The sequence below is a fragment of the Symphodus melops genome, assembly GCF_947650265.1.
Source record: "Symphodus melops genome assembly, chromosome: 13".
Taxonomy (NCBI): domain Eukaryota; kingdom Metazoa; phylum Chordata; class Actinopteri; order Labriformes; family Labridae; genus Symphodus; species Symphodus melops.
In genome coordinates, this window is record NC_136703.1 from 15,655,391 (window position 1) to 15,676,959 (window position 21,569).

A 21,569-nucleotide genomic window follows, 5' to 3' on the forward strand; every position below is an offset into this window, starting at 1 on the left:
CTGTCATTAGAGAGAATAATTCTTCGCTATGACTGTGTCCATGAAGTCAGCCCATTCATTTTTATAATTAGAAAAGAAGTGGGTGCAGGAGAAAAGAAGAGAGGGGAGCAAGGGAAACGGTAGAAGAAGAAGCTCCAATAAATGGAGCACAGAAGAGAGAATTTGGGGAAGAAACCGTTCACTCCAGTTCAGAGCTCAACCAATGACCTGCCTTTTTAACAGGCCCCCACCACCTTCAGAAAGGATCCAGGATTCAGGTTTCAAATCTGGCTTTTCTGGCTGCTTCTGACGTGCTGCAGTTGTCAGTCAGCCAGTGGGATTACTGCTGTGATTTTCGTACCGTTCCGGTCTGTGATTTGGCTTCTGAGTCATCAGCCAGTCACTTTGATTGGCCACAGAGGGGGTTATTTGAGGCTGCAATTAATTAGGAGTGCGAACGAAGGTTTGTTAGAGATCTGTTCAACTTCTTTTTGGCAGTCTTGCAGAAGAGGAGTGATGAAATCCGATGTATGTTAAATGACATTAAAGGCAGTTCAGGTGCTCCCTCCACCTTCTGTCATCCTCTCTTCCTTCCTCTCTGTCTTTGTCTCCTCGTATCTTGTCCAATGATTTGGATTTTGGAGGGGAATTTTGAAACGGTTATGACGTGCAAATTAACCTGTGTAAGTGTAGACACCCCGTTGGCGTCATTTTAAACACACACATACAGCAGATTATGAAATGAGTGAATAAAATTTTAAAAAGTAAAAAGTTAGATTTTTTTAAAATTCAGCATTCATTGGCTTCTTGCTGTTTTTCTGCTTGTTCACTTTATGTCTCTCTCTCTCATTCTTTTGGCTACCCACTGGTTGAAGAACTTTTCCACAAAATCACACCCTCGTCTCTTCAAAAAAAAAAAAAAAAAAAAGAGCTACCTTGATGAATCAGGCCCTCTTTTCCTCTAATCACTTTAATTGCTATAAAAAGAAGCTTTCCACCTCGACTCTTATTCTATTTCTGTTCCAAGCGCGCACACTCTCGTTCTGGCTCCACAGGAAGTTTGTACCTGCAGGCTCTGGCCCTCTGCACTCCTTATAATTGCTTGCGTGTGATGATGAATGCAGCAATCAACAGATTTGAAGTTAATCTATCGCCCGCAAATGTTAGTCACCCTGCTTTTGTATTAATGGCGTGAAATATTGTGCAGAATGTTCGTGATTTAGACCAGCTTCTCTCCGCTTGTGCCCACCTGCGGCTCTGCAAACACAGATAACATTTCACGCCCCACTCTGACCTCCCACTTTAATATCATCTTTACGTGCTCCTTCAGTGCATCCATCATCCTATTCCTACACTTTCCAACTTCACTTTTGAAAGCGTAAACATGCCCTTGCCTTCTCTTTTTCTTCCTCTTCCTACATCGTCACATCTTTGAATCTCTTTTTTTGCACTCACGCTGCTCTCCCTCTCACACTCTTTTTCTCTTCAATCCTTCTCCGTCGATCTCTATTTTCCCGCTCCTCCTTCCTATTCAATTCTGGCTTTGTCTCACCCCTGGGATGAAGGAAATACAAGGAAGGTCATGCTGACTGTTATTACGGACGTTTTGCTTTCAACAAAGGCGTTTCACAATAATCTCTTTCTCTCTCTGCGTTACAACTGGAAAACTCTCCCTTATCAAAAGTTTGAATTTCAAGCAGAAATGTTTTTTTTCACTCTCTCTCTCTCTCTCTCTCTCTCTCTCTCTCTCTCTCTCTCTCTCTCTCTTCGGCGATGTCCTGCAGTTTTCTCATGATTGCCTAAATCTGAAAGCTGTTGCCTGAATGTCTGATGCTGTCCCTGTTCCTCCTCCCACAGTCATCTCCTCTCTCTCCCTTGTCTCAACCTGCTCCTCGTGTGTGTGTGTGTGTGTGTGTGTGACGCTGTACAGGGGCAGCTAAGAGCGTGCGTCTCAGCAGGTTGGCAAAACATTAGAGGGGGCATGCTATTTGATATGGCGGTAATCTTCTGTTAAATCCCCCCTGAGTGAAACACAGCCGCCTGCAGCTTTGCACCAATTCCAAAAAAAAAACGTTTTTCTTTTTCCTCTTTTTATTTTTTTTCTCTGTACAAGAGATCAGCTCTACATATATATATATGTGTGTGTGTGTGTGTGTGTGTGTGTGTGTGTGTGTGTGTGGCATGTATGGGTGTGGAATTAGCTAGACTTAATGTCACTGTCCCCGGTTAAAGCGCTGGTTAAGCTAAGCAGCCTGGTTTTAGTTTGTCGCAGAATAATGTGATTTGGTGTTGTGCTCACTCTGAGGGCAGCTGTGTCATAACGTGTGGTTGGTAGAAAAAAACAAAACTCAAAGGTGGCTGATAATTCTCTTGGCTGAGCTGATTGCTTTCCTCCATGTGCAGATTACTCTGAAGAACTTTGAAGCCTTTTCCCACTTTTCAACCACAGATAATGTCTTCTTACTGTAGTAGCGTTGCTGTTGGTCCTAGCTTGTGTACTGTGATTATATTTCACTGGATTGCAGCTTTACTGGCAACTCTGGAGACAACACACCCTTCTAACACTTCTTAACATTTTTTTCTTTAGATTTGAAGACTTTGAACTCATAACTCTGATAGGCTCAATTGTATGATTCTCATATAATCATCGTGTTTGTCAGATGTGATGCAGTACAGACCTGAACATTATCACCAGATTAGACGTGCTCTATAATGTGTTGCATGTGGTGTATACAGCCAGTTACACAGGAGTGTAACTGATTGGGGTTTTTTTGTTCTTTCTGCTTCATGTGCTGTAGTATATTGCTCTGACGACATGAATGTGTGGCTTTCTTTTTCAGAAATACAAGGAGTTTGAGCGGGCGGTGCGGGTGGAGGAAATCGATGGGCTGCGGCTAGTGAAGAGGCTGGCAGAGGACATGGAGGAGATGTTTCACAAGAAAGCCGAGGCAATGAAGGTATTTCAACTTCAATCTTCATCCAACACAAAAAAAAACAAAAAAAAAACACAAGGTCCTTAATTTGATTTCAAACTAAATTGAATTTCAAAAGAAGCTGATGGGCAAGAGAGAAGGACAAGATGTATTTAATCAAAAGTAACAACATGATCTTTATTATCGTGTATTTTTTTCGGAGACATCTGGTTCATGTATTCCTGGAATGAAAACAATAAAATGAGCTCAGTGAAGGCACTCTGTAACGTCTTATTTCCTGACCACTCTGCAGACCAGATTGGATGTCTGAGGATGCGCTGCGGTGTCACATTGCAACATGGAAACCAGACACATCTTAGGCCTGCTGTGTGTGTGTGTGTGTGTGTGTGTGTGTGTGTGTGTGTGTGTGTGTGTGAGACAGAGAGGCTGTGATCTAACCATCAGTGTCTGTGTCACCTCATTGATCTGCTCGGAACAGTCTGAGTCTAGTGTATTGGACCATTTCGGGACAACGATTGAAACTGAATAAAATAATATGAGTTGGATTTCTAAATGCTTTTATTTATTGTTTTTCTAGGCGTAGGGTTTCTTTTTTTTAGCACACATTAATAGCCTGTAGTCTTTATTGCATCCTGTTCATGAATAACTGTTTAAAATAAAAGTTTATGGTTCATAATACTTCAACATTTTTACCCATTTCAGAAGAAGATGGGGATATACACTTTTTTTTTTTTTTTACCATGCTCCATTTATTTAAGAGCACTTTTCAACAGTTAAAAAAGCAGGTAATGGTTGTATGAAATATATATATTTTATGCCTGAGCTCAAGACAGATGTGATCAGAGGCGTTTTATTTTTGAAGAGATGCACTGATTCAGAAGATCAGATCAGATTCCAGTTAGCCGATACCGATGTCAGATTCCAACAATGCCTCCATTCTCTCTGATGTTTGACAGTGAAAACAGGTCAGACTTTGTTCAACTTCAACTGCACACCGAAAGAAAAGCTCTCCTCTGAATCATTAGTTAGGTGTACTGGAAGCCACCATTAAATTGATGTGGCGCAACAAATATACTTGGCTCATACCACAATATTTGCAGATGTGGCGACGTATGGCAGCAGCGCCAATACATCGGCCGATACCATTGCATTGGTGTCATCCTCAATATGTCTGAGCCCTCCATTCAACAACCTCATCTGCTTAACAATATCTCAAGAACAGATATGGAGAATTGCAACAACCAGCTGGAGTCCATGATGAATGGATTTGTATTCTGTGGTCAAAACAAGTCACGGTCATTGTCATCATATAGAATAGACATTTTTGGTCAGAACTCAAGAACTCAGTAGCTAATCATGGAAAATGCCACACACATGCCTGAAGAGATGATCATGCCATGATGGCATTTCACATTTTTCTAAACGATCTGAGTGTGCTCCTCCGAAAGCTGAAGATTTTAGCTCGTGCTTTCAGGATGGCTGAGATTTATGGAAGGTTGGAAACGGCGCCCTTCTCTTCCTCTGAATGCTCTGACTGTCGTGAACTCAAAAGGGGCAGCGTCGCAGGTTCATGCGTTTGGGGTGAGTGGCAGTGGGATCCTTTTAAATCCAGCTTTGTTTGCCGGTTTCTCCAAAGTTGTTTGAAATATGCTGGACACCCCTGCTGTCCATGTTCCTGTACGTGTCCATGTCGTCAGAATGTGGGAGCATCTGTGGATGTATGTGGGTGCTGTCAGTTTTGTAATCGACGCAGTTCAGGATGTGTCCACGTGTGCGCTGCCTCTCTGGCTGCAGCTCGAGCTCCAGGTGATAGATCCTATCGGGGCAACATGGTGCTGTTAACAGAAATTGGATTTCTCTCTGAGAGTCAGGTCCAAGGATACAAGCTGAAAGGAAAGCAAGCGAGGGAAAGGGAGCGCAGGAGAGGGCGGGGAGGGTGAGCAGATAGTGACAAGCCATTTCCATGCTTTAGCTTTGCCTGTGCATGTGTTATTATGCTTTTGAATGATACCTCTGCCCGCTTGGATTGCACGACCATGGCTGCTTTCAAGTGTTTGTATTCACAGCTTTTACATTTCCACATACAGAAAACATAAAGTACTCACTTCTGATGTGAGTCATCTGACATTTACAAAATCGGACTTGATGATTGGTTTGCATCAAAGCAAGGTTCAAATTGAATTATCCTCCTGGTTTAGTTTCCTTTAAAAGGAAAAACATCTCAGTTATTTGACATCACATAACAGTCTGATGTTATGAACCACTTGTGTCATGAGTTTGTCATTGCAGACACATGTCTTCTCAGCCGGTTACAAGTTGCTGATGTATGCACGTTAGATGACTTGTATTTGTGTGTGTGTGTTCGAGGTTTAAGGGTTATCATGTATCTTTAGTGGAGGAGCTCGATGACTGATGTTTGTGCATCTCATTTATGGTTCGAGTAAAGGTGATGGAGGTTTGTTCATACACGAGTCCTTTGTTTTAAGGACAGTGAAGAACAGAAGAAATAAAAGCTCCGTGCACACGTCCTCTGAGACTCTGAGCAGGCGCTATTATGACGCCACTTCATCGCCACCTCTCTTATTCTCAACACCGACACTCGGCCTTGTGAGGATTTTTTTTGTTGTTGTTGAGATCCTACGTACATAAAGAGACCTTTTCCCTCCTTCTCCATCTTCCCCCCCCCCCCCCTTTTGCCTCGCTGCTGTCCTTAAACATCCCTCGCTCATTTTCCTGTCCCTCCCCTCTCTCCTCCGTCTCTTCCCATTTCGTTTATTTCTTTGCTTAAGTAAACGTGGCGCTTCGGTGATTCAATTTCCGTCCGGACGCCCTCCCCTGTTTTATCTCCTCCTCTCCACGTTGATTCTCGCTCTTCATCGCTCACCACACCTGCCAAAAAGACACCATTCACTGCGGCTGCTGTGAAAGGGTGCACCTGTAAATATGTGTACGCCGGCTGATGTCATTCTTTGGAGGAATATTTCGCTGATAGAGGCTTTGTGATTTCATGTCTGTGTGTTGATTTAGATGGAATTAAAGCTTCTGCATGTTTGCCGTGTTTTTCCCTGCATGTGGTTCAAAGAGAATGACACAGTTAATAGGTGTGTTATTGCTTTTAGACTTGGTGTTTTATTGTGTGTACGCCTCTATCCAGCCTCTCTTATCATCTCTGCATTATATTTTTTAGCTCAGCCACCTTTCTGTCTGAAGGGAAATGAAACTTGTGCAAAGCCCAGTTTTCCTTTTAGCTGCTTTAGCTAATTAAATTACAACACCACCAATATAGATAAGCTTAAAAAAATAAAACAATGTTTCAAACTGTAATTTGATGGAAAGGGACAGTGAGTGGTTTTGTGCGTGTGTGTATTTTTGTGCTTATTCCTGGACTGAGCGAGCCTATTAGCTTGTCTTTGTGATTTTTTTTTTTTTTTAATTGCATTGCCTTCATCAGTTTCTGAATTGGTGGGATATAATCATCATCTCGCAGCTCCTCCTCTCCTCTCCTCCACCCGTCTCTTTTAGAAAAGTTTTGTCTGCTGGCTGGAAAGAAAGAAAAAAAAAAGGGTGGCAACAGCCAGCGGTTAAAGAAACAGAGCGCATGTTGTTATCAAAGTTAAAAAGGCGTGGAGCTATTGTAATGTCCTCTTTGAAGTCAAGCGCTGCTGTGTTTCATGTGACAAATGCACTTCAAAGCAGAATGGATGCCTCGCTGCTAGGTCTGTTTCTCCTGTAATGGCATTCTCTGCACCTGCTGATATCATTTACCTGTGGCAGGTAAGCCTCTGCAGCCCCGACATGATTACTTGTGTCGAAGCAGGTGAAGTCTGCGGCGAGTGTATGTTCAAAATATTTTTAATAAAGCTCACACGGGAACTTTAAATGGAATTCCTCCGCCAGCAAAAACTCCCATGATCTTTCATTTTTAGTTGAAGTGCACAGTGAATATTAAACACAAAGTTAGCATTTTAATAATGTGCCACATCACCTGCAGGAGAAGATTTGAATTAAGATGAATAAGGTCCTATTTTTGTCTTTTAACTGTCGTTTCTGTCTGGAAAAAAATGATAGCTTTGCTATTAAACAGCGGAGCACATCCATTGTGGGTCTTACACGCAGTTTTTCGGATTATTTCTGGAATCTTATGCTCTCTTGGATTCAAGGCCATTAAAGAGCATGCTATGAAAAAAGGAGGCATCTCAATAGTTTGAAAAGAGAAAGCCTTAGAATTATCTTTCTTCTCGACAGCTGTTCTTCTCATATGCACTCCGGATTATATCTGGAGAATCACCGGGGGTGGGGGGGGGTTGTGGGACTGCTCCAGAGATTCTCCCAAACTGCTTTCTCAAATCAGCTCGCACACTTTGGTCTTGCTGTGGAAGAAGAAATACGAGTGGGTCTGGCAGGAGGAACTCTGGTTGAATTCCGAGGGGGAAAATGTGGCTGTTCGCATTCACACATCCTGTACAGCTCCTACTGGAAATATCAGGAGTTTTTTTCAGGAGTTTTCTGCAAGTGTGAAAGCCCTACCTCCCACATGAACTCCTGTCATTTTCTATAAATGATCAGGACATTAAAGCCCTGACATTTTCAGGAACTTTACTTACACAAAAGTGCTTTAACAACTCAATAAATTCGGTTTTGTTTATACAAGGCAAGAGGGCTGGGTAGAGGAAGTGGGAGGAGTCGTTGGTAATGCTAACTGTTTCTGTATAAATGTCTCTACAACAGGCAAAATGGCGTTTCTGCAGCAGAAACACGACTGTGGAAAACGATATAAACAACTCAGGCGTAGCAGTAAAGGCTGTAAAACAAAAACTCCACTCAGTGAGCGATGTCATCACCCCGCCTGTTTTTCTCACGGGGAGTGTTCCAATACTGGCTGAGTTCACACAATCGGCTCATCAGGCTGTCAGGACGTGCCTGCATAAAGAAGAGATGAGACGATTAGTTCATTTGCGTTCTCACAACTTCCCCAGACAGTGTCGGGAAGGGTTCAGGAGTGCCATGCATGTGAGAAGAGAGAGGTGTTTAGTTCTGAGCTGTGTCGGGGATCATATGATATCTGACATACAGCCACCGTCACACTGAGCTCACAGCACTGCTCGTCTCATTCCCCTCATTTTCACTGGCTGTCCTCCGTCTCAGCTCATTGCCACATCAGTGTGTGCCTGTGTGTGAGAGGCTGTTGAAAGTGATGGCTCCTAATGATGGAGCAGAGTCAGCCAGTGGAGATCAGGACACCACCGTCTTTCCTGTTTTCTCTCTCTCTCTCTCTCTCTCTCTCTCTCTCTCTCTCTCTCTCTCCTGGGTTGTTATTCTGTCACCAAGAACTCAAAAGGGAGAGCGAAATGATTGTTTTTCTAGAATTGTTAGATGGGGATGTTGGTGGGAAGGATCAGGAAGGTAAATGTCATGGGGAAAAAAAAGACAAGTCCAACATCCCGTCGAAGCATGATGTGAAATTGAAGAAAATGCAGAAAAAAGGGACAGATGAGACGGTGAAGAGAGGGCAGGCAGCCCTTTTTTTTTTCGTCAGCAGAACTGCTCAGAACTTGTCCAGCATTGATTATTGTCACTTGATGTATCTAAGCACACTCCTCCCTTCCCTTTTCTCTTTCCCTTTGTATCCCTCTCTCACCGATGTCTACTTGGCCCGGGCCCAATCTAAATGTGCATAACAGAGGAAGCAAAGTGTCACAGAGCACTTTTCCATTTTGTTGATGCTGCAAGTCTTCCCCGGCTGCTTGGACATTATTAATTGCTGTCCCCTAGTGCTATTGATGGGCTGACCCGAGTCAATCCAGCTCAGCCCAGATCCGGCCTCCATGGATCAGGGCCTCTGGCAGAACCAACACCCTCAGGACCTGACCCGATCCAGGAGGCCAAAGCTTTGTTAGCATTTCCTCCTTAAGACTGAGGAACAGCAATACATCAGGCTGAGCAGAAACAAGCTTACTACATAAGTCTTTGATTTTATAAGGCTGTCCTCAACGAATCCTGAAGAAGATAATGTGGATAAAATTATGTTCAACCTCAAAGTAATAATGGACAATGAAGAAGAAGAAGACGGCACCTTTGGGAAATTTCTTTTAGAGAGTCTATTTAGATCTGTGGATTTATTCTTTGGTACCTTTGGGAGAACATTTAGATTCAGGCCACTGCCTTCACCTCCCCTCAGTTGAGGGAATGTGCCGAGGCAAGCCTTAATGTACTGCTAAAAAAGAATCCAAGACTTCCGCTGGCAGTCAATAATGCATGTGACCCTGCATCCGCCCCTCCCCTGCTGCTCTGACAGCAGTCGTTAGCATTGCTCACTTATATGTATGACAGCCTTGGCTAACTAGCGCAGCTTTAGTGTAGCAATGATAACGAATAGGCTTTTGTTAAGGTCAGAGGCTCCAACCAGTCCTGAACCCTCCACACAGCGTGTATAGCACACATGAACAATAGGCCCATCAAGCTGACAGCTAAATGAGCGGGGATCGTTTATGAACTTTTGAGAGTGTAAACAAGCTGACGCCTTTGTCAGGAAAATCATAGTAACAGAATGTGGGCTAATGAGAGGGGGTAGATGCAAAGGGGTAGAGGGTGATAAATGATGACTTTGGAATAGAAATTAAGTTGATTGAGGGACAAGCAAGACATTGATGATGTGTAACACGCGCACATTTAAGCATTGCTGAGATCAATTTCTTCTGAACTTATGATCCTTCCGTTAATAATAAAAAAAACACTCCTGTGATCGATTTGAGACTTGAAAGACCTTCTAAAGGCACTGATATATTCCAGTAAAATCCAAACCAAGTTTGTCTTTAAAAACCAGCTTTCAAATTGGAACAGATGACAGTCATTTCCATCTCTGGACTCCGAGAATTTCTTCTTCACAAGTGTCATGTTTGTGTGTGAATATGAATCATCACAGCCAAACTGACAGCTTCAAAATACAAGTATACAGTACATGAATCTCATGGGCATAATATGTAAATACCATAGACAGTGACTAGATGTAAACCTAGTCGCCCAGCACCAACATCCCTTCAATTCAGGTTTAGCACAAATTAACAAGTCAAATGAGCTTGGGGGAATTAAAGGAGAATTAAAGGCTGACTTGGAGCAGACCAGTATCTAACTGTATCAGGTTTTTGCTGAAAATCAAAGCCTTTGTAGTGATGACAGAGACCAGCAGAAACACATCAGGGATCTGTAATCAGACTCCTCTTCGAGGGCTAACACATCTAATCCAGTCACCACAGCCAGTCTTGTTAACGCTGTGTGCTCAGCTTTTAAACTGTCAGACACAGAGAAGGCTTGTGAATGTCCACGTTTGTGTGCGTGCGTGCGTGCGTGCGTGTGTGTGTGTGTGAGCGTGTGTTTTCGGGGAGACAACAGGGCCTGCCTCTCTGACTGTGTCAGTTTAATTATTGCTGTCATCTCATAGCGAGCCTTGACAGTGTCTTTGAGAAGAAGAAAAAAAAGAAAAGTCATTTCCGCTCCCTTTTAAAACGGCATCATCGGCTGCAGGACCACCTATTGACAAAAAGAGATGCAGCTCATTTAAATTAAATGCTAGACACAAACACTTAGTGATTGGTGTTGCACACATTCTCAATACCTTTTCCAGGACCTAAACACAAAAACTTCTGAGTGTTCATTCTAATAATATGCTGTTATTGAAATTCACAGGAGGGAGATGTACCTACTTATCACTAATCTGTTTTCCTGACTGAAAAACAGCCCTCTACTATATGCATGTTATTTTTTACCTTGAGCTTCGACTCCTTTCCTCCTGCCAAATGAGTGAGGTAGATAAAGCATTATTGTCTGCAACGTTTGATGCGACGCTTGCTCTCAGATTAAAGGCCAGATTTCAGATTTCACCGAGCCCACATTGACATACCTGTGCACTCTCTCATTCAGTGATTGACATTTGAAGAAGTCCTGCCAACACAGTATAGGTCAAAGGGCTAATTTCTTAACACGTGTTGGGAGAGCAAACCATTAACATCTCTGCATGCACACGCAGATTCACACACCGACAACAGCGGGAAGTGTGTTTCTATGGACACACACTTCACAGGAAGCATCTGACATTTTCGTGGGGATGTGAAGCTAAGCGTTCAGACCTTAAGAGTGTTTGTCTTTCTTTCCTCTCTCATCCGTCTTTTATTCCTCCTTATCTTTGTTTGTTCCTAAAGCATGCTTTGTGGTTTATTCACAGCGGATTCTCACACCAGAATCTGTTGGCGCCTCTCTCAACACCCTTGGGTGCCCACGTGGATCAGCACATATGCTCCTACTGTCCATTTCAGATTAAAGACCTGAACGAGTCCAGGCCAGAGAGGACACAAGGAAAATGTACGCGTTGATCGATGGTCGAACGGCATCAAGCGATCAAATTTATGTGTAACGATATGCAGTGGCCAGCTGTGTTGCTATGGTGAAGAAAATGATTGGCTGGGCTCTAGATTACAGTGTTCACTTCCCAAAACAACCCTGCTGCACACACACACACACACACACACACACACACGGCTCAGCTGAAATAAGCTGGCTGATTGCAGTAGTTTTACGGGTGAAGCCATTTGAATGGAAATGTGAAATGGAAGTGCATTACCAAAACATATAGCCCCCAGGAGCAGCTGCGAATGAGAGGGAGGACTTGCTATGACAATGTATCGTATGCATCGCAGCTACAAGTGGACGGAAGTGTGTGTGTGTGTGTGTGTGTGTGTGTGTGTGTGTGTGTGTGTGTGTGTGTGTGTGTGTGTGTGTGTGTGTGTGTGTGTGTGTGTGTGTGTGTGAGTAATTAATGAGATTCAAGTTGTTATTCAAGTGCCCGAAAAAAAACTTTTTCTACCTTTCTTCAACATGAACCCATTTAAAAGGCTTCTCCTCCGAGTCGTTGTTTCTTCGGACTTTAGAGTTTTAGTGAGCATCATTCCTGGTTTCCTCTGGGACAGATCGAAGGCAATAGGAGTTCAACTGTTATCACCAATAATGGAGACCATCAGGGCTGTGTCCTCGGCCCCTTTCCTTTAAAAAGCTCTGTCACTGCATTCTGATTATTTGAGTACCTCACCCATCACCACTTACTTTCCATACAGTACTTCATATACTCAGACATGGTGTCACCAAAACCTGCCAACAGTCAACTGCATACTTCTCCCTAGTCTTTTAGTTATCAACAGAGCAATGACCAGCCTTTCACTTGTGTTTGCAATCATTGGCACCTGCAGCTACGCGCAAAAAAGAGGGGCCGGCTCAACCAAAAAAAACAAAAACAAACAGCAAACCCCATAGAGGCGGATGAGTCTAAAAATTATGACAATAACATAAACACACACATTACAATAAACACACATGACTCGCAGTTATAAAAACGTTTAAACTCCTGACAGATTCATTAATAAACAAATAATCGCAATTATTTGCATGGGAAAAGGTGCTCACTCATTATTGAGAGAGAGAGAGAGAGAGAGAATCAGAGAGAGAGAGATAGTGTAACGGTGACCCAAAAGCAGACAGATTCCTACATCAGCCTACAGGCACTCAGTATCAGCAAGAGGATGATGACAGCGGTGTGTATTTGTGTGTGTGTGTGACAGTATGCATGTGTAAAACAGCATGGAGTGATAATGGAGTTTGTTGTGGTAGTGTCCAAAGAACCTCAGGCTATCATTACCTCTGTTGCTGAACCATTTAGGAAACAGCCTCTTTTCAGACATGGCCACATGTCTTTCCGCTTTTAGGAAACAGCCTCTTTTCAGACATGGCCACATGTCTTTCCGCTTTCTCTCTCTGTGTGTGTGTGTGTGTGTGTGTGTGTGTGTGTGTGTGTGTGTGTGTGTGTGTGTGTGTGTGTGTGTGTGTGTGTGTGTGTGTGTGTGTTTGTGTTTGTGTGTGTGTGCCTCCTGAAAGGTTCTAGTGATGCTCTATTGTTCTAAGGGGGATTATAAAGCCAGTTATAAAGCTTCTCACTGTATATACGTTTTTCTGCCTATTATTTTCATCCACTCGTTGATTCAGTTTTGTGCTTAAACTGTCGTATTTTCCCCTCCTCTCTGTCCTTCTCCCCTCTCTCCCCTTCCTACCCTCCTCCAGAGGCTGGTGGAGGCGGCAGAGGAAGCCCACCTACAGCACGAGGAGGATCCAGACCTGCAGGTACGTTACACATCTACGCTGTATTCTGAGCACACAAACATGATCACCATCGAACACGCTCATTCCCTGTTCATGTGACGCCATTAATTCAACCCTACCTCACAATCACAACAGAAGAGAGACCGAGCAATGAAGGCAGGAGTCTTGTTCTGTTGTCTGTTTTAATACACTGGGTTTCACTATGTTTGTGAGGTGTGTTAGTCCAACATGTGTCTCTTTAACTTTCATCTCAATCTGCTTCTGCCATTCTCATGTATATTCATGTATATTTACAGTCCCACTGGGCAAACCTGCCAACAAACATGAACACTAAAAAAGTTATTGGAACCCTTTTTAAAAAAAAAATATATATATATATATATTATTGGCTATAGAGCAAGACTCTCCTTTAACAAAAAATTAGCTACTAGCATGTAGCAATAGATTTTAAGGGTTCAAGCACTTGGATAAGGTGGATAGTTTTGCATAGATCTTGAGGAGAGCTGCTTACACTCATTTAATGTTGTATGGAACGGTTTCAGTCGGGTTAGAGTTACTATATTATAAGTGTTGAAAATGTTTTGAAATAAGCTCGATCATGACATAATGCCTATTCTTTATCACCATCCTGAATTTATGTGAAATGATAAGATTTAAAATACATACATATCATCTTCATTAAGTTGGTACCCTGAGTGACTTACAGATGGATGTAACTGTCTGTATATTGGAGCAACATACTTTTATCAACACATGACTCAGTTACGCAACAAGAAAAAAACTGTCTCTAATACATGTGTTCATTGGATGATAGGAGTGTTCCAAATACAACTTTGTTCAAAGTCGTGCATTTCACTGGATCTATAACTGTTAGACGACGTGACCGTTTGTCTTATATTGAATCGAACTCGACCCTTTCATTCACTCAGTTTAACTTTGAACACAACGTTTCAGAAATCTAAAGCTTAAATTACTGAAGGTGTGATATATCGCTGTTCGAATTCCAATCCAAAAAGTAAACATCTTAAACTGTTTTTCTGTGAGCCCCAACCGTCACTTCTGCAGACTTTGGGAAATGCATTCAGCTAATCATATCTGCATACACACCCCCAAACCCAGCCTCTGCTCACCGGTTCTGCCGCAAATCCATTTGAGCAGCTTTAATTTTTAGAGTGCAGCTTTATACGGTGTGTGTGTGTGTGTGTGTGTGTGTGTGTGTGTGTGTGTGTGTGAGCTCTAGAGAGAGAGAAAGAAAGAGATTGTGCCCTTGTGATGCTTCGCTTGAGTGTGCCGCACATCATGCTCATCTCAGAACGGAGTTTATGAAAGTAGGAGGAGCAGCAAGAGTAAGTTGAGTTTTAAAGCAGAAATATGATGCTAAGCCGACTTGGAAGTATTTTCTTCCCAACTACTTATTGGTGTGTGTGTGGTGTGTATGTTGTGTGTGTGTGTGTGTGTGTGTGTGTGTGTGTGTGTGTGTGTGCGTGTGTGCCTGTGCCTGTGCCTGTGTCTCTGCCTGTGGCCACGAGTGTGTGTTTACTCTGTCAGCTTTTTAAGGCATTACAGTGAATGTCCTGAGGATTTCTGCTGTCATGGGCCATTAAGGAGGATCAATTACTAAATTCAACAACTGACTGCCGTCCAGCCTGGAATCTTCCTTTTCAGAGAACCTTTTTTTTTTTTCCAATTATCCGTCTAGTTTTTCAAACACTCTAAAATACTGTATGTAGGTCATTTGGATCATTTTAGTTCATTTTTTTATATATTTGTGTAGATAACTATCAATAATTAGAACACAAATTCTTTCATTTTTTTCTAAAACTCACCTAAGTGAAGTAAAAAAAACAATATTCTGCCTCTATATTTGCTCATGTGGGGAAAACTTCAGCACATGAAGTAATAGAGTAATCATTAGGTTCAACTGAAGTTCACTTTGATGATTGAAAGGTAAGCGTTTATACTTTACATCCAGTTTTAAGCCGGTATGAATCATGTAGGTAGCCTGTCAGGACTCACTACTCTGCATTAAAGTACACGTTCTAAAAGGAAAAAACCAGATGCATCCAGGACACCGCTGGAGAAACAGACACCAATATAGAAGCTCTAAAAAAAAAAAAAGGTGTTGTATTTCATTGGAAAATTCCCCTCGCTCACATAGAAATAAATCTGCCTTCGTACTCGTCAAGTACACGACAACAATTTTGCAGGATTTTTGTGGACAGGCGTTAGTGTTTCTGCCTCGATGTGTCACTTGTGGACACTCTTCTGTGTGTGTTTGTGCTTTTTCATATGCTGCTAGAGGGGCAGCAACACTGTGTGGGCTCGCAGCGGTGCTTTATGCCAGTAATTACTTGGCCGCGATGAGATGAACCCAGTGAAGTCAGAGTCCTTTTGTTTCAGCTTTAATGACACAGCTACAGTACGGAGCGAGCTGAATATGACTGACAGAGAGCATACACAGTATATAGTGTGAGAGAGCCATTATAGATTCAGAACACTTTTTTACTACAGGATATGTTATACTTATATTATCATGCTACGTCACAATGCTAGCTGCTAGTATGCCAATAGTGTAGGCACAAGGGAGGAAGGAGGAGATGGAAGGTGAGAGGGATAAAAGAGGAGAAAATGAAATATCATAGACCAACCAGATGTGTTAGCATGACTAGCATCTCTTTTAATCACAGAGTAAAGACAGTTTTTTGTTCTCTCTTACAGTGCTTTATCACTAAACAAGAAACATCTGCAACATGCACTGTTCTGATACAATTTACACATCAGTGTCAGAGCGCTCAGCCAGCTCTGAATAATAATACCTTTTTTTGAAGCTTCACCCTCTTTCAGGTCAGAGTTCTGTATCCAGGCCGGATGGCAGCACGCTTTGGTACACGTTCAGTTCAAGAGGGGAAAAAAAGCAACAAAAGTCCAAGATGTGTATTTCTAAGTTTCCCTCATTGATGTTTAAGTGACTGTAGTGCAACTTACAGGTGAGAAGTACCATGTTGCTACAGCTGTTATTAAGCACTGAACAAATAAGAGGAAAATCAAACAAAATGATGAGAAAAAAAACAACAAGAAAATAAACAATGTGTCCTTATTTGAAAACATAAAATAAGTACGATGTAAAATATGAAAATAGAAAACGTGTGTTTAGGAGTATTAAATGATGTTCGTAATTTATGAAGTGTGTGATCCTAGCTGTGTCACAGGAGGTCCCTCCATCTGTTGTCAGTGACTGGTTGCAGCTCGGGCACTTTCATACACACTCGAAGCTGGGATCGTCGTTTTAGATTGAGTCATGTCCATGACCCTCTTTGCTCTCACATCCAGAGGCTTTTTAAAAACTGCAGGGTCAACCTGTGAGATCTCTTTTTTTTTTCTTCTTCTTTTGCCTCGCTCTGTGGTTTTGGCACATCTGGGTGACGACATCTGATGAGCATGTTCGATGTCTTTTGAAGAGACGTACCAAACTGTGAACCCAAAATGTCCCCACACAAGTGATTAAAAAAAGCAGGGGGGTCTTGGAGCTACGCCTTGTCATCTTGCTACTCCTCCTCCTCTTCTTCTTCTTCTTCTTTGTGTGTGTTTTGTTGTGTCTGTTTCTTTTTTGTTTGTAGTTTAAAAGTGCTTAGCAGACAGTTACGAGCATCACCACCTGGTTTGGGATGTGGATACAGCCACGTGTGATTACCTTTTTTTTCACTCAGAAGCATTTGCCGTACGACTCGGTATTCATCCATAGTTGAGCAGCCATTGTTTCTGTATTCTCATTGTGTTTTGGATTGAAGCATGAACTGAAATATTCCATCTTTTTTTGTTGACATCTAAACTGAAGTCACTTTTTTGGTTTTGGTTTCTAGGCATGAATATTAATACACAGGTACATGTGTGCATGTGTTTATACAGCTCTGATGGTGGCATTTCTAATGGCGCCTTTTAACTGCACAACATGGCGAATACATGGTAATTATCACAAGCTGGGCTAAAAATACCATCTTAACGCTGTAGGGTGAAACCTCCTCCATCACTATTCGGGGTTATTATAAAATGTTTGTGTGTTTTTTGGGGGGGGTTTTTGCCACTGGATACATATTTGGCTGGCAGCGGTTTGATAGGAATTTCCTTATCTATCCTTTCCAGAGCTCTTTTGCTTCCATGTGAAATTGGCACAGTAATCTGCTGCGATTTTCCTCCCTTGCTCTTTTACCCGCAACGCTCGCGTACTGTAAATAGGAAAACGGAGAGCAGTCTCCCATGCCCTCTGTAGCCAATGAAATCCTTCCTTGGAGGTTGGAGACAAACTGCCAATTGCCAGGCTTGATGTTCACGGAAAATGTAGCCCCAGTCTGCAGGGAGCAACCGGAGAGAAATGCTTAATCTTTTCTTTCTTTCTTTTTTTCCCTCATCCTCTTTTGTTCTCGTACCCTGCTCTCTGAGGTACTATCAAAGAGTGCAGAGAGGTGGCCGCATGCTTGTTGATTTGCCCATTTGCTCTTCTTATTATGGACTAAAATGATTTGACCCCGGTGTTAGTTCCCAGTTTATACCATATAACATATCTTCTTCTTCACTGTCCTGATGCATGCACTGACAGAGTGGAATTATTTGGTCGTTTATGACACCATGACTACTTCCTTATATAAAGCATATTTTGTTTCACGTCTCCTTCAAATCAAAGACTCCAAGCATTTCATGACAAAGGTTTCAAAAGGTTCACTACAATCCTCCGTAACGGAGTTGACAAGCCTTGATAAAGGCCGAGTTTTAGAAAGCAGAAAAGGAAAATATTTCAAAGGGAAAGTCTGAAAAAATCATGTTTTTAACTAAAAGCACATTCAAGAGCTTCTTTATAATAACTTGCAGTAAACCTAAAACTAGCACCACTGCACTTTTCAGAAATTTAAAGACAAGCAGTTTGTTTGGACATCAAAGAGTAACTACACAACTTCAAGCATCCCGCAGTGAGCTAACTCTTATTTAATATTTTGTATATTATGAACTAATAAGGCAGAAGCTTTGATGAGACAACTGAAAGTCAAAAAAAACTCTGATCATTTTTGTCTCACTTCTCAAAGTCCTTCTTGGGTCTGTGGGAGAGTCCGGATGGAAAGCAGCCGAAGTTATCGAATGAATTATTCATTCTCTCTGGGCAAAATACTGCTGTTGATACAGAAAACTTTGAGAAAAGCTTAAATGGCATTCAACTTCTTAGCAGTGTGCAACTGAATGTAACTAATTCACACTTATTAGATGTGCTCAATCTATTAGAAGCATTGGTTTTAATATCGAGAATATAACTCTGGACGGAAATAATGTTAATAAAGATTAGAACAGTGATAAACATGTACACACACACACACACACACACACACACACACACACACACACACTGTTGCCTCAGTATTGTTATTAGGTGTGAAATAATCTGTGCAGCTCTGGGTAACTGCTATAGATTTTAGTGTTTTCTTCAGAGTGGGTGTGAAGATGCATGACGAAGGCTTTTAAGCGTGCTTTATGAACCCCAACTCGGCCTCTCCTCCACCTCACTTCCTCAACGTGCCGTCTAGTTTGCTCACTGGTTACTTGTATCTGTGCCCCTTGTTGTTTTCCAGTCACATCTCCACGCTGTGGGAGTGCTGTCTCCCCTCTTTCCAAAGCATGGAGAAAGCGCGTGGGGAGGAGGGCGAATTAAAAAAAAAAAGAAAAAAAAGAGGGGAGCCAAAGAGTTGAGAGTTAAAAGTGAACACCAGAGGGCGGGGCGTCACGGTCAACCCACTGCATCACATTTGGCCTCCTCTCTGACTCCTCGCTCTTTCTCTCTCTGTTTTCCCCTTGAGGATGTTGACTCACTCAACTCAAAGTGTTTATGAAAATCGACAGGATTGTGGATATTTGTGCAACGTGCATGTGGGTCACACTTTTACACTCTGCTTGTGCACAGGTGCACATAATCATAGTCTTGATAATAACATTATGGCCCCTTTAAAAACCAAGGTTTACAAAGTGCTTCAACTGAAGACGCATCCATAAAAATAAAGCATAAAACAACAATAAAATAAATGGAACAACATTAGATGTGATCTCAGACGTGCCTTGAAGACAAACTTTTACTCCGTGCTTTCATTGCTTTTCAAGTCAGTATGCCCTTTTCCTCAAGAAGACACACATACGAAAAAAACCAATCATACTATACAGTAGTATTCCAGCAGCTTACATTGTGAAAGTCAGTGTATGAAATGTGTGAATCAATGGCAGTGATTTAGGCAGAAATGGGAAAACAGGGGGTGCAAAAAAAAATACAGGGGGTGCAAATTTTTTTCAGTGTCACTAACGGCGGCGCGGCGGTTATGTGCTCCCTAACACACTAGTTTTGAAGAAAACTGAATAAGTCTCTAAATGGTGCATTCTGTTCAATAAGATGCATTGTTACACGTTTTAGTTTTCACATTTTAGTTTTCCCAAGCTTCATAATGTTGATTTACTGTACAGCCCCTACCCTGACACACCCCATCATCATTTGACTGCAACTCACTTGGTTCATGTTGTCTAAGCCCTTTGTTGGCCCACTGCTTCTATCTGCACTTTCTTTAAAAAACAAACAACAAACACATAAATTCATAATATAATATTGTGTCATCCAGTAATAATAGATCCCTAGACCTTGATAAGTCAATCATCTGGAGCTAAACCCTGCAGTCCGTTGATTGGTTGAAAGAGTCGTCACTTCCTGTGTTACGTTGGTAAACAAAACTCCACCGTGTTTAAACCATTGACTGTAACACAGCTGATTGTTTACGTGTGTATTTCTCCTCGCCGCACACAGCCTTCTCTGAAACAAAGCTGGATTGAGTTCTTGTAATAAACAGTCACATGCCAATGACAAAGTGGATGAACTGCTGGATGTTTCCAGCGTTGGTTTTGTTTATGTAGCGTTTTTCTCTTTTGTTGGATTTATTAGTTAGCGGATAGCTGTTAGCGGTTAGCTGCTACCATCTGACGCTATTTACATAGCGGCTATCGTTATCCTGACATTCCGCCTACCAAATAGGGCACGGGTGGCACCGTACAGAAACCCGTGTAGTAAGCACGTCTATTAAATGTAGATTTTTGCACGGCCTAGGTCAAGCCGTGCAAAAATTTCAAGGCCGTGTTTCTTTAAAATAGGCCGTGCAAAAAGCGGCTTCGCGGCAGGCTACCTAAATCAGTGATCAATGGAGATCAGTGTTAACGCTGCACTGTGGAGATCTGGTGGCGAAATTTGAAAGTTGGGCAAGTGAAACCATTCTTTGCTGTATTTTCTGAACTAAAGACAAAGACTTTATTCAAAGAAAATAATGTTTCCCTGGAACACTGTTTGGAGCTAAAAGCTACCAGGAGAGTTTCGGTTTCACTGCTGCTGGTCGACCACCATCGTTTCTCACGCGGCATTTTATCTTCATACAGTTTTACAGGGAGCTGATTTTCCTCTGAGGACAGTTTGTGTATAGATGTTATCAACATATACCACAGAATCTTTCCCCTTTCCAACTTTCACATTTCTCTAACAAAACTCCAGAGTGCACCTTCAAAAAGACAGACACTCAACTCACTACTAGCCGGGAAATAGCAGGTGTTTCAACTGTGGCTTCATATAAAACATTACTGCATCTGTCTCACTCAACACTCACAGAAAGACTCTGAGTGTGTAGGCAACACGGACATGAAGCCAAGAGCCACTTAGCATCACAGCACACGCTCCTACTACGGCTGTTGCAGTTTTTTTTTAACATGATACTAAAACAATGTCAAATTTTGCACACAATATATTGTTTCGATAAATAATTTGAATGAAGAGATATTTAAGAAAATACATGTTGTGTAAAGCTTGATAAGAAAGAAAAATAAAAACTTGGGCAGAAGCCTTTGAAGTTTTAGCTGCTTCTTTTCATCTCATGAGCATCCATCGATGAGGCTTCGCTAAAGAAATCTGTGTCACTCGTTTGTCCTGATTACTCTCAAACCTCTGTTCAAGGTTAATGCATTCAGTAAACATACAGTTAATATGCTGGATGTCACAGTAGATTGTCCATCACTTCACCTGGATTAATGAAACCTATATTTACACTCTAAACATCAGAATTGATATTATTTAACAAAAAATAACTTCTAAAGCTCTGAGTGAGGTCTTGACGCTTCTTTAGTCTGAAACCTGAACACCTTTGGTTTTCTGTTACCTATTAAAAAGATAGGCAGCACATCAGGAAGGAACATTATTGTTGAAAATATGTATTTCTGATCTAATATGTGTTATTGTGATTAAGTTGAACTTTGGCAGAAGTTTGGAATAGTGAACATTGGTTATTGTGATGAGGACATTAAGACTTGATGTTTAAAGTAAATATTGAGACCTGAAAACATCATTGTAAATAATGAACTTTTAATATCTATTTTGATTAGTATTCATCCTTCCATTTCAACTGCACTTTGTCAGGATGCAACAACAGATAGAAGAAATTATTAAAACAAACCAGAGCAAGA

The 21,569-nt window shown here is 41.8% G+C and overlaps 1 protein-coding gene across 2 annotated transcripts in view; it reads left to right on the forward strand.

Annotated features, from left to right (window-relative positions):
* The window catches only part of cacna2d3a (calcium channel, voltage-dependent, alpha 2/delta subunit 3a), a 104,869-nt gene that overhangs the window by 15,637 nt on the left and 67,663 nt on the right, over positions 1-21,569 (forward strand). For both annotated transcript variants that reach the window (XM_079358685.1, XM_079358686.1), the window contains exons 3-4: positions 2,820-2,936; positions 13,014-13,073. In XM_079358685.1, the coding sequence (XP_079214811.1) occupies positions 2,820-2,936; positions 13,014-13,073 (177 nt within the window). The remainder of the gene's footprint in view (positions 1-2,819; positions 2,937-13,013; positions 13,074-21,569) is intronic.